The following is a 12,467-nucleotide window of genomic DNA, read 5'->3' as shown; positions in this document are numbered from 1 at the left end:
TTTCCGTCTTTTTTTATAAAAAATTCGTAGCCGACGAGACTACTTTCTGAAAGACGCGTATGATTTTCAAACGTCTATAGTCGACGATCACATTATATGCGAGTACTGCTCTTTAAATGGATAAAATAATGTAGAACCACGTTCGCGGATCTCAACTTAAGATTTTGAAATGATTTATTACTACGTTACCGGCATTAGGCTAAAGATATTAAAACGACGTAGGACTAACAATGAATTACCTGCTTCGAATGTGTTTTAATATAATATTAATTAATTAATACTAACTAGCATTAATAATAGTAATGTGAAATAACGAAAGAATGAGGAATGTCACATATCTTTGTTCTCTATTTTATTATTAAAATCTTAAATAATAAATTAACAAAAGGTCGTAACAATCACGATAATTAAATAACAAACACAAAATAATGTACAATTTAATGTGTTGAAACGCGTTGAGGATTGTGGGAGGTGGGAGATGTGGGCATGGGGGTGAAGGGTGAGAATGGAAGATGGAAAAAAGGGAGGGTAGAAGGATGCCGTGTGCGCGCGTGTGTGTGTGTGTGTGTGTGTGTGTGTGCGTGCGTGGCGGAAAGGTGACGACGATACTCGCGAGTACTAATAATAATGATGATAATAGCAGATCAAGCGATAATAACGATAACATTGAGAAACGTTAACATTAATTAAAAGAGTAATAATAATCGTAATCGATAATATGCCGTTCGCGTGCGAGAACTAGGAATAAATTATCTCTTACAAGGTGCTATTTCAAAATCGACGAGAGCCCCTTTTTCGAAAAGGAGAAACGAACGTCAAGACTTTGTTGCACCCCGCGTCATGAAGTTTGATCGACGATTTATGAAAAAGATGGCGAGGTACTGTGTGATATACATTACGGTTACGTACTTACAAACGCGTTCTCTTTTCATCGATTTTGAATTTATAATTTCGCGATAAATGGAAAGATAATTAATCTTTTCTCATTTCTTTTTTTTTCTTTGTTTTCTTTGTTTTTTTTTGTTTCCTTTGTTTCTTTCTTCTTCTTCTTTTTTTTTTCGAGATCATCGACAGCGAAATAATCGATTATGTATTTTATAATAATAGTCGAACGATCGAAAGATATACGAACTTGTAGATCTTCACTAATTAATTTGATAAGAGTTTGTATACAGAGTAGAGCCTGTTACTTTTCTTTTTTGTATTTTCTTCGAAACTTTTCCGGGTCAAATTTTTTCTTTTCAAATTGTAAAACTTTAGAGATTAGTAAGTTTTTGATCAATACATTCAAGAACTTTTGACTCATCTGTATTTCTTTGAATATTATCCATTAAAAAGAAGTAGATAAACGAGTTCGTCGTCGAGCATTATCGACAATTCTAATTTCATTAAAATTTGTCTTTCTTCATTGATCTTTCTTTTAATTGAAATTGATAGAAAGGATAAGAGAAACGTTCTTTGCGATAGTAAAGTCAAAACCGAAACTATCGGACGTTTTGTCTTGCGAAATGTTATCGAAGGATAAATTCGTATCTACATACGTGACGATTTCTTTAAACAAAATTAGCTAAGCCAGGATCTCATTGTCAGGATTGGCTAGCGATTTGGCACGAACTTGATGAGCACGAAACGAGTCTCCTTGTAAGAGTAAGATCGTTCCATCTCGAGCATCTCGATCTTTTAATAATGAAATTATTTTTCTTCAATAATACTATAGATACGTTTAAATGTGATATTTTTTAAAGGACAAGTAATAAAAAAAAAAAAAAGAAAAAAGAGACAGAAAGATGAAAAAAAAGACGGAAACAAAAAGAAAAAAGAAAAGAAAGAAGCACACTTTGAATAAGCGATCACGATTATTTTCAATCCTCGTATCAACTTGACGAGACTCGTTTCTAAATTATCGTTGTAATGATCGTGTCAATGATGGCTCGATCAAATTTGCTATCTTAACGATCTAATAATGTCAGTAAAGCTCTCTCGATACCGAAGATCGAATATCTTCGTTGTTGATATAATATGGTCCGATCGAAGTGAAAATTCTTCGGTTTGTTGTTCTTTTGTTGTTGGCTTTTTTTTTTCTTTCTTTTGGATCTGTAGTAGTCTTAGTAAAATTTCGTCGATAGGAAGATTCTTCTCTCGATTGTTAAAGGAATTTCATTAGATCCTCCTTTCGATATTTTACGTCAGAGGAGAATCTTCTTTGGCAACTCTCTCTCTCTCTCTCTCTCTCTCTCTCTCTCTCTCTCTCTCTCTCTCTCTCTCTCTGTCTTTCACTTTCGAATTATTTTTTATTCTTCCTTTACGAGAGAGATTGTAAAGCTCGTTTCTATCGAGGACTAATTAAGATAAAGGATTCTGATGAAAGTCTAGATAGAATATTACGTTTTCGTGTTAGATTTCTACCGTCTTTCAACAAATCGGAAATTAAAGGTCTTTTCTGGCAGTGCCAAAGTACCGATCGGTACTTTATAACTTTCCTTATCTACTGGCAATATCGTAAAGTTTTTCAATAACGTAGCAATCGTCGCAAAGCTTATATACTGAACCATCTTATAACCCATGCACGATCTTCGTCCACCTCCGAATGGCAAAAAGTGTTCCGGTTTGTGAAGTCTTCCGTCACGAAGGAACCTTTCCGGCATGAATTCTTTCGGCGAGATCCAAAGCTCTTCGGACATATTTAATTCGTAATTGTTTAAGAAAATAAACGTGTCCTTTTCGATTCTATAACCTTGAGAAAAAAAGGAAAAAAAAAAAAGAAAACAAAAAACGATGTAATATAAAAAATCATTTAATATAAATATAAAAACATTCACGATTGGAAATGAAAATTTACCTGCTATGGAACTCTCCTGATTGGCCACGTGAGGTACGATCGGACTGGCGATCAATCTGATAGCTTCCAAGATGATAGCTTCGGTGTAAGGCATCAAACATCTGTTTCCCAAGCCAACAAATTTCTCCTCTATGCCAACCGAATCGATCTCTCTTTGTGCCATTTGTTGAATGTGTTGTCGAGTCGCCAAAAATCCTAAAATTTTCACGAGAAGATTGCCAACAGCCGAATGACCGCCTATTATATCTTCCAATGCAAACATAGCCACGTCCCAAGTCATTGTTGGTTCGGTATCGGTCTTTACGTGATTTATCAGACAATCGACGTAATCTTCTTCGGGTATGAGAGACGTCCATTTGTCCAATCGTTCTCCAATAATATCTTCGTCGACGAAATGACGAATTTCGTGACTCCAATTAGCCATTCTAGTCATATTTCGTTGATGAAGTGGCATTAAGAAAGGCATGAAATCAGCAGCGTAACCTTGATTAACCTCGAAGAATACTTTGTCGAAATTTTCCACCATCCTGCGGAACGGTTTGTACTCGAACGTGAAACTCTTAGAACAGAAATATTTCACGAAGACGCTAGCACAGGTGTGAAGAACGAGCGGTTTGGCATGAACGCTTGCTCCCGAGAACGAAGTTAGATGATCCATCATGATTTCCAACTCGGCACCTATTATGTCGTTCAACTGGTTATAACGCATCGTAAAGGAACGCGGGAACGTGTGAGCTCTCAGCATCTCTCGACGAGTCTTTTGTAACTCGGACCAGTTGCAAAAGGCAAGAGCTGTAAATAAATAAATAAAAAAAAAAAGAAAATAAATAATTGAAAGAAAATATATAAAAATAAATAAAGATTTTAGAGGGAAACTCGCTCCTTCAATTTGGATATTTCCCAAGCTTCACGATTCTTTATTTACGAGAGCGTAATCGGAGAAGGAATCGACACTTGACATTAAACTTGACCTTACTCCAGAATCGCGTCGATCGGCCGTTTGCGAAATTTCGCCGGTAGAAAGGAAAAATGTGCGTACACGCAAGTGTTCCTCTCCCTTCCTCCCTCTCTCTATTTTTTCTTTCTTTCGTCCTCCTTTTCGAACGGCGAATCGATCGCGGAGTACGCGGAAATGCAAGGTCGACGCTAAAATAACAGCTAAGCCTTACGATCGAGCCTACTCGGCAAAAGTAATGGTTTTACAATCGGTTTACCGAACGATATGCCAAGCGTGTATTATCGTTCGAAATCGAACTAATTGCAACTGAGAGAAAGAGAAAGAGAAGGAGAAAGAGAAGAGAAAGAGAAGGGAAAGAGAAGAGACGAGATCGGACGAAATGAGATGAGAACAGGAAGTGTGACCCGGTTTCTTACAGATAAGCTTCCTCGTCCCTGTTGATCGAGTTTCCAATAATCCTTTTTAAAATCATCTTTTCGTATACCCTCGTAAAATTAAAAAATAAAGGTCGACGAGAGAGAATCTTCCCGTTGGATATCGAGGAACGAAACATCATCAGCCTTGATCCTGTTTACAAGCGGGGAACTCGTTACGAGGCTGGAACGCGTGAAAGTGGTAGCGTGACCTCTAACAGGCAGTGGTACTTGCACTTGGTACCGCTTCGACGGTCGACCTTAGCACGAGTTTCGTCGCGCGTTCGTTCGGGGAGGATCGTCAACGCTTACACACTCGACACGAGTTTTACTCCTCGCTGATAGGTAACTCGCGAGAACGCAAACTCGTATGCGTGGCCCGACCGGATCGCTCACGTGTCGCGTACTATAGTAGCAAGGTCGTTAGCATGAGGAACGAGTTTTTGGTCGTTCCAAAAGGAAGGTGTTGATGGATTCGATTTTCACGGATTTTCGTCATTTCTTCTCTTTCTTCTTTTTTTTTTCCATTAATCCATTCGAATTATTTTTGTAGGAAAAGTATGTTTTTTTCGCAATTATGACTCGAATTTATTACTGCAACAAACGAACGTTGTTTTGCGTTATCAGCGACTTTACTCTTTTTTCTTTTTTCCTTCTTTCTCATATCACGTCATCGCTCGATCGACGTATCTGTCATTGACGCGTGTTTTCGTGAAAGCGAATTTTTCATCTTCTTCCTTTCTTTTTTTTTTCTTATAACTTTCTTTACGACGAGATGAGAATTTATCTTTTATTTTTAATGTGGATATGTTACGCACGTGTGGGAAAATTGTTCTTCAATAATTTCGCGAGGAAACTGATCCGAAAGAGAGAAAGAGAGGGAGGGAGGGAGGGAGAGAGAGAGAGAAAGTGTAAGTAGAAAGAGAGAAAAAAAACTCACAATTCTCCTTGTTCCCACAGAAGAGTAGATGATACCGAACAAAGTTTGGCCTGGAGTCAAAATGCGGTCCCTTGGTGAAGAGTACTTCTTTAATATTTTCGAGTCCATTGACGACGACGCAAGGTACCGATCCCATCTTAAGTTTGATCACTTGGCTGTCGTAGACCTTGACGAGATCGGCGAAGGCTTTGTAAGGCACATCGTAACGTCCAAGTATATGAAGGGATCCCAAAATTGGCCAAGGTTTTGGACCAGGTGGTTCTGGTAGAAACGATCCCTCCGAGTAAAGAATTTTCTCGCGTTTCCTAGCCTTTTCCGATCGAAGATGATCGATCAGGATAAGAATGAGAGCTAGCACGGTGACAGCGATAAGTAAGGAAGTCGTCAGGCTGAGCGACAGCATGTCTTCGATTTTCTCACGCACGATATTTCACTTGACAAGAAGATGCAAATGGTAAAAGAATAAGAATAAGAATAAGAAGAAATAGAAGTATAAGAAGACTAAGAAGAGTAAGAATAAGAAGAAGAAGAAGAAGAAGAAGGAGGAAAGGAAACGCGTTAGTTCGCCGGCTCGGCGTATCGCGTGTGGCGCGGGTACACTCGTGGACACGTTTCGCTCGGGTTGCGGAGATCTTAGCTTCTGGCAGACCGGCTACTTTTCTCGTCCTCGGTGATCGTAGCAAGTAGTTAAAGAGAGCGAAGAAAGGATCGGCGCGTTTGTTGTGGTTGCCGTCTAAGGCCGTGTGTTGTCCTGCCGGAGTCCGTCTGTGAACGGTCTGCCGATCTGACTCGGTCTGTGGGGATCTTAGTGCCCGGCTATCTTATATAGCGGCGTAATGTAGTCAGCACATTTGCGTCGCCTGTGCCTCAACCCCATACATATGGATTGGTGTGAGAGACGACGCGAGTGAGGCAGGGGAGGTGGACGGTCTTTCTCGTACACTGCACACGGGATCGCCTGTCTGTTCGCGTACTCGTTTGCTCCCCCGATCGATCGATGGATCGTTGGATCGATCGTTGGATCAAACGTTGGGTCGATCGATCCTTAAAAACGAGGACCGATTTTGAGAAAACGTCGAAGCGACGCCGATCGACGCCGTGGATTTGATGAATAAGACCGATTACCGGGGGTAAAGGGAAGAAGATTCTCCAGCACCCTCTCCTGATCAAAACAAAGACGAAGACGGAGACGACGAAGAGAAATGGAAAGAGGAGGAGGACGAGGAGGAGGAGGAGGAGGTGGAAAAGAAGGAGGAACGAGTCAAGATCGAGCAGTCGTTTGAGTGGGGAGGGCCCCGTAGGGCCCATCCAAGGGACGCTTCTTGCCCTTGACTTCTCTCCTTAAGGTGCCATCGGCTTTTCTGGCAAGGTGGCTCTCGCAGCTGCGACAGTCCATCTCCCCCACCATCACAACCATCACCACCACCATCACCACCACCACCACCACCACCACCACCACCATCATCACCGTCACCATCGTCACCACCGCCACCCTCCTTCACCTCCCAACGTGCCTCTCGACGTTAATCTTGCTCGCGCGCGTGGAAAAACGGTGACAGGCGAGAGAGACAAAATGAAAGAGAAGGAGAGAGAGAAGAGTCAGCGTCTCTTTTCGGTTCTCTCTTTCCTCCTCATCGTGGACCCTTCTTCGGAGGTTGGACCCTCCGGAGAATCTCGCGCGGCAAGAAAGCCGTTTTCGGTGCACCTGTAAGACGCCTTGACGATCTTGATGCGGGGTGGAAGGCCGAAGGAAAAGGAGGATGCTTTTTCTTCGAAAGTCTCTTCTTTTCTCTTCTCTTCTCTTATTCTTATTATCTTTCTGCGGATCGTCTACGTTATTTTTATCCTAATACATGATATTAGTTATCGATGTTAATTTTCTAATATATTCGATGCATACGACTATCCATATCGACCTACTTTCTACGAATTTGAATCTTTTTCTACGATAATTTACGCTTGAAATCTTACAGACCGATTATCCCCCGATTCAATCCGATCCGTTTGTCTGATCATAAACAATAATTTTTCTTTCCTGCTTCCTTCTTTTCTTTTCTTTTTTTATGAAGACACAATCGACGTCGTCTATCTACGAGATTCTTTCCTTACCCTCCCTCTCCTTCCACCCTCCCTTTCTCTCTCCCTCTCTCTTTCTGATAGTTTTCTCTTATGTATCTCGATCGAATCGAAAACTGAACGATCTTGAATCCAAAGTCCGTCTCTGCAGGATGTTCAATGGATTACATAATCGTTACGACGCACGTCAATATTCGAGATCGACGAGGCTTCGTCTCTCTTTCGAAGAGAAAACCATGACGTCATTCATAATCGAAGGATTATCTCGTGCAATATCGATCGGTTTATCGATCCTTCACGAATGACAATATTCTTGAGTTTTCGATGAAAAATAATAATGACGATAATAACAATATTAATAATATTAATAATATTAATAATAAAAATAATGATAATAATAATAATAACGAAGAAGAAAGGAACCATGGCCTACTTCGGTGGGAGTTTAGGGAGAAGGCACGATGAAGAGTCTATGCTCGACTATCGAGACGCGTTCAGACGTAAAAACTAGACTGACTCTCAATGAGCAAGAATATTACGGTCCCCTTACGGTCAGTCGGCCAAATCCATTCACCGAGCGAGCCCGTTCGAGTTCGAGCAGAAGAAAGCTAATGAATGCGTGTCCAGCAGCCGATCATCTCTCTCTCTCTCTCTCTCTCTCTCTCTCTCTCTCTCTCTCTCTCTCTCTCTCTCTTTCTTTCCCTCTTCTTCTTTCTTCTCTTCTTCCATCTTTCTCTCTTCCTCTCTCTCTTTTTGACGGTCCTTCGATGAAAATACGACTCTTCGAAACTAACATAGACAGTATAGATAGGATTAGAAAGAATGTCGAAAAAGCTCGTTTCGATCATTCTTCGAGAAAGGTGGTATCGCAACGTTACTTTTTGTCGCGGAAGTCGATTCTAGATCGGGGCATCGGATTTCTTGAAATTGCGCCGAGAAAAAGAGGTCGAGAGTGTTCTCGAACGATCGAAGATAGTTTCGATGGGTCCAGTTTCTATATAGGTAGATATTTTATACAATATTTTCTTTGGTTATCAAAATCTCTTGTAGATATTCGAAATACATACTACATCGTATTTCTAATCTCGATTTTTTACGAATTAGATTGCAAAGAGGTATATTGGAAAAATTGGTCTTTTTTCTCTTTTTCTTTTCTTTTTTTTTTTCTTTCTTTTTCTATTCTTTTTTTATCTTTCGTCTAAATCCAAGAAAGGTTTCAATTTTTATATGAACTTAATTAACAAATCTAATTTAAATCTGGATTAATAAAATTCTTCAATTTTTATATAAAACTAATTAACAAATCTTATCTGCGTGTCTAATCTGAGTGTTTAATCTAAATCGTTTCGGAAATTTCTTCTCTATCTTTCAAGTAGACTTTGAGAATCCATAAATGTTAGTGTATACACAATTATTTGTTATCGAATTTAATCCCAATGATAATGGAATAAATCGCAAAGCGTCAGAAATTTCTTTTTTATCTCTGATTCGACTGATAGGTCAAACGTATAAAATCTCGTCGATACGAGTACGATATAAATATGTTATACACAAAAACATTTCTAATATCAAAGTTAATCTCGTAAGTAAATTAAACGAAATGTGAAATCGCAAATCATAAGAGATATTTCCTGTTTATTCATCGATTAAATTTGTCAAAAGGAAATCCTGAAACGATTGGAATCGATGTGTAAATTTAGTTTGGCGTAAACGTTAGTTTCAGGCTAACGTGGGAAAGAAGAAGAAATAGAAGATGAAGAGGAAAAAGAAGAAGAAGAAAAAGAAGAAGAAGAAGAAGAAGACGCAGAAGAAGACGAAGAAGAAGACGAAGAAGAAGATGAAAAAGAATAAGAAGAAGAGGAAGGTAGTTTCGTTTACGTTTAAGACTCGCGACGCAAGAGAGGAAGCGTGCTCAAGTTGGACGAGCAAGAGTAAGTATACTCCACGAATTCGTTCGAACTGATGAATAAAAGATGAGTCGCGGTGGTGCGTGCGATAGTCGTACGCTGGAGCGTAAGTACTCGGGCTCCCTCTCTTTGCTTCCTTTAAAGCAGCTCCATCTCCTCCCTCACTGGCGGTACCCCACGCTACTACCTTTTTTCCCTCTCACTCGCGACAGTAGGAGATTACTTCATCCGTATCGAGAGGTATTATCGAGAGTCGATTTCTGGGAAGCTAGCGGTACCGGCTTCTGCCTGGGTAGCTCGAAATCAACTTAGAGAGACGGAGAAAGAGAGAGAGAGAGAGAGAGAGAAAGAGAGAGAGAGAAAGAGAGAGAGATAGAGAGAAAGAGAGAGGTACATAACGGGAAAGCTCTTCTCTTCTTTCCAGTCGAGAAGGAGATGGAGAAAGAGAGAGAGAAAGAGAGAGAGAGAGAGAAGCTCGTTCCTTCTTCACTGGTATCGAGATCGACCTCGTCGGAGTAACTCCATCGCGAGCGAGGCCTGTCGGCTACGCTTAGAATTTTTCATTTCGCTTTCGTAGCACGGATACGAGAGTGCCGTCCCACTCGTTAGAAAGAGAGACGAGCGATGACGCGCTAAACTTTGCACCCGCGAGATTCGAGCGTGCCACAGAGCACGTTCTAGGAAGTAAGTCGATACGATTGTTCTATTATTATATAGTATTTTATAACGTGAAATGTCAATAATTTCGATAAGATTTAATATCGTATTATACGAGAGAGATTTTCTTTTTACTTTTCCTTTTTGTTTGGTTTCAATATTTAATTCCTTCTTTTTTTCATTTCCATCATATCTCTTCTTTACATCGTAATCATACAATGCGCGTTTGACAACGATGATCAATTAGTACGTTTATGAAATAATATTATGAGAATGAATGGACGAAATGGTAAGATGGAGACAAAAGATGTATTTTTAAAGTTTTCTAAATACAGGGAGAAAAGGATATATATACTATATATATATATATATATATATATATATATATACATATACATACATACATATATATAGAAAGAGAGAGAGAGAGAGAGAGAGAGAGAGAGAAATCTCTCAAGGTCCGATCCGTTCGTTCTCGGTTTCCCTCCGATATTACTAAGAATAGCTGGTTAAATTCGTAGAAGAGACAAGAGACACGACGGTCTCGCTTACTCCTCAAAGAGGAACGCCTTGGATCGCGGGAATCTCAAGATCGCGAGCGCGAACCGTATATGATAGAGGTGGGGGAGGAGATTCGATCGATTCGACCGCTTCGATCAGCGAACGAAAGCAGACCGGACGTCTGCCGTCTAAAGGTTCCAATCTGTTACGTACTTCAACATCTTTCGACGAGAGATATATTCGTAGTATTTTGTTAAGAGATCGACGTCGATAAGACTCCACGATATTTGATATTCAAGATCATCCATTAGGAGATAGTAAAAGTATAATAGCCAAAAATCAAGGTTATCCGATTAAAGACGAACGAAAGAAATATATTTTTGTCGTTTGTAAAATATTTTTCCTTCTCTCTCTCTCTCTCTCTTTCTTTTTTATTCTTTTTTGATGAAATTTTCGACGATCGACGATAAGTATCGAAAAAGGATCGATAAAAAGGATTAGTCTGGTCTCTCGATCTTTTCATCGATCGTCCTGGATTCGAGTCGATCGAACCGTTGTTCCGCCTAAGAAGAGAGTACGAGTTACATAAGAAATTATTGAAAATGTAACGGCGGCCCTCGTTTCCCTTCCGTCCCACTCTTCCTACCGCGTTTGGACGCGCCGCAAACTCGACGTCTCCCGACACGGTGGCGGTGACGTTGATCTGCATCTAGCGGTCGCTGTGCATTGCGTTCTAACGGTCAGAGGCACCTTTTACATAAGTATTGTACATAACTACATACATAACGCAACGAGAAGAAACGGGAACGGAGAAGACGGGCTTCGGGAAATATGCACTTGCAAAATTTGCGACGAATACATTTATGGAAGTGCCCATCTAAATCTACCTCTAATCCAATCTAAGCACAACGACTACGACTACGAACTACGATTACGACTACAAATCTTCTTCTTCTTCTTCTTCTTCTTCTTTTTCTTCTTCTTCTTCTTCTTCTTCTCCTTCTCCTTCCTTTTTCTTCTAACTGCACGTTCTACGAACAACGAAGACATCGTTACGAGTACGTTAGACATGCTGATGCTGATCGAAGGTAAAAGTTTTTTCTGTCTCGGAAGTCAGCCGATCTTCCTCCGTCTCTCCTCTTCTTCTCTTAATCTTCTTTTCTACTCTATTCTGTTCTTTGATCTACTCTCCACTCTTTAGTCTTATGCGTCCGTCGTCTCTCCGACACAGATGACACGGATTCTTTCGATCGAAATCTCTCTGCGATTACGCCAATCCCCTTGCCAACTTTGCTCCGTTTCAATGATAACGGTTACATCATTTTTCTCACCTACCTACCGATCAACATATACAATACATACGATATCGTTCTGATTATTTTATCCGTGTATTTTGAAAGATGGTCATCCATCAGTTCGTTGCTCGTCAGATATTATGCAACGCTATTTCTCGATCTCTATATGCTTACAAAATCTTCATCTATAAATCGTTCAATTAATTATTATTATTATTATATATTAGTCAAGATAATAATCATGCGAAATAGAAATTATCGTTACAAAATATTTATATGATATATTAAAGGTATTCAATTAAATAACGTATATTAAATTGATTCTTAAAGAAGTACCATTTTATCGCAATTAATTTCAAAGTATGTTCAATAACGGCACACTTATCGATTATCACGCGAATTAATTATGACTATATTATAAAGATATCTTAATGAAATATTTTATCGAAATATAATTATTTCGATAAGAAAAAGTTTTAAACGAACGAAAACAGAAGCGAGAACACTAACCTTTCCTCTTTACTTCTTTAACTTTTTATCGTTTTCTTTTTATTCCTAATATTTTCTATATAAAGAGAAATGTATGTACCTGTACCGTGATCAGGATAAAGATCCATCTGTGTCCTGGTTACGACACTTCTTCCGTGTCGATTTCTTTAGCCAAGAAGTTAACGCAACGGGTCCTCGATCGTCGATGTTGACGACGATGATAAACAGGATCAAGAAGCAACAACGAACGATAACGACGAAGACGAAGACGAGCGACCACGAACCGGTTTTCGGAAGCTGGCCTCTCTCGTTTGAATGTCGCGTTTACACTTCGCGATTTAATTTCACCGCGAGGCGCTAACTTTCGCGATAAGGAGAAACGATTATGGTTG

At 39.7% G+C, this 12,467-nt stretch overlaps 1 protein-coding gene across 1 annotated transcript; it reads right to left on the bottom strand.

The window, feature by feature from the left end:
* Nucleotides 1-351: 351 nt before the first annotated feature.
* On the bottom strand, nt 352-6,324 carry LOC122630068 (cytochrome P450 307a1-like). The gene is made up of 3 exons (XM_043814129.1): nt 5,151-6,324; nt 2,840-3,631; nt 352-2,734 (listed from the first exon to the last, which is right to left on the bottom strand). Exons 1-3 carry the CDS (start codon nt 5,551-5,553, stop codon nt 2,403-2,405), a joined length of 1,527 nt encoding a protein of 508 aa, XP_043670064.1. The 5' UTR covers nt 5,554-6,324; the 3' UTR covers nt 352-2,402.
* Between the last annotated feature and the right edge of the window lie 6,143 nt (nt 6,325-12,467).

The sequence above is a fragment of the Vespula pensylvanica genome, chromosome 1 (assembly GCF_014466175.1).
Source record: "Vespula pensylvanica isolate Volc-1 chromosome 1, ASM1446617v1, whole genome shotgun sequence".
In the NCBI taxonomy this organism is placed as follows: domain Eukaryota; kingdom Metazoa; phylum Arthropoda; class Insecta; order Hymenoptera; family Vespidae; genus Vespula; species Vespula pensylvanica.
The sequence above is the reverse complement of the archived record's forward strand: the minus strand, read 5'-3'. Positions and strand labels throughout refer to the sequence as shown.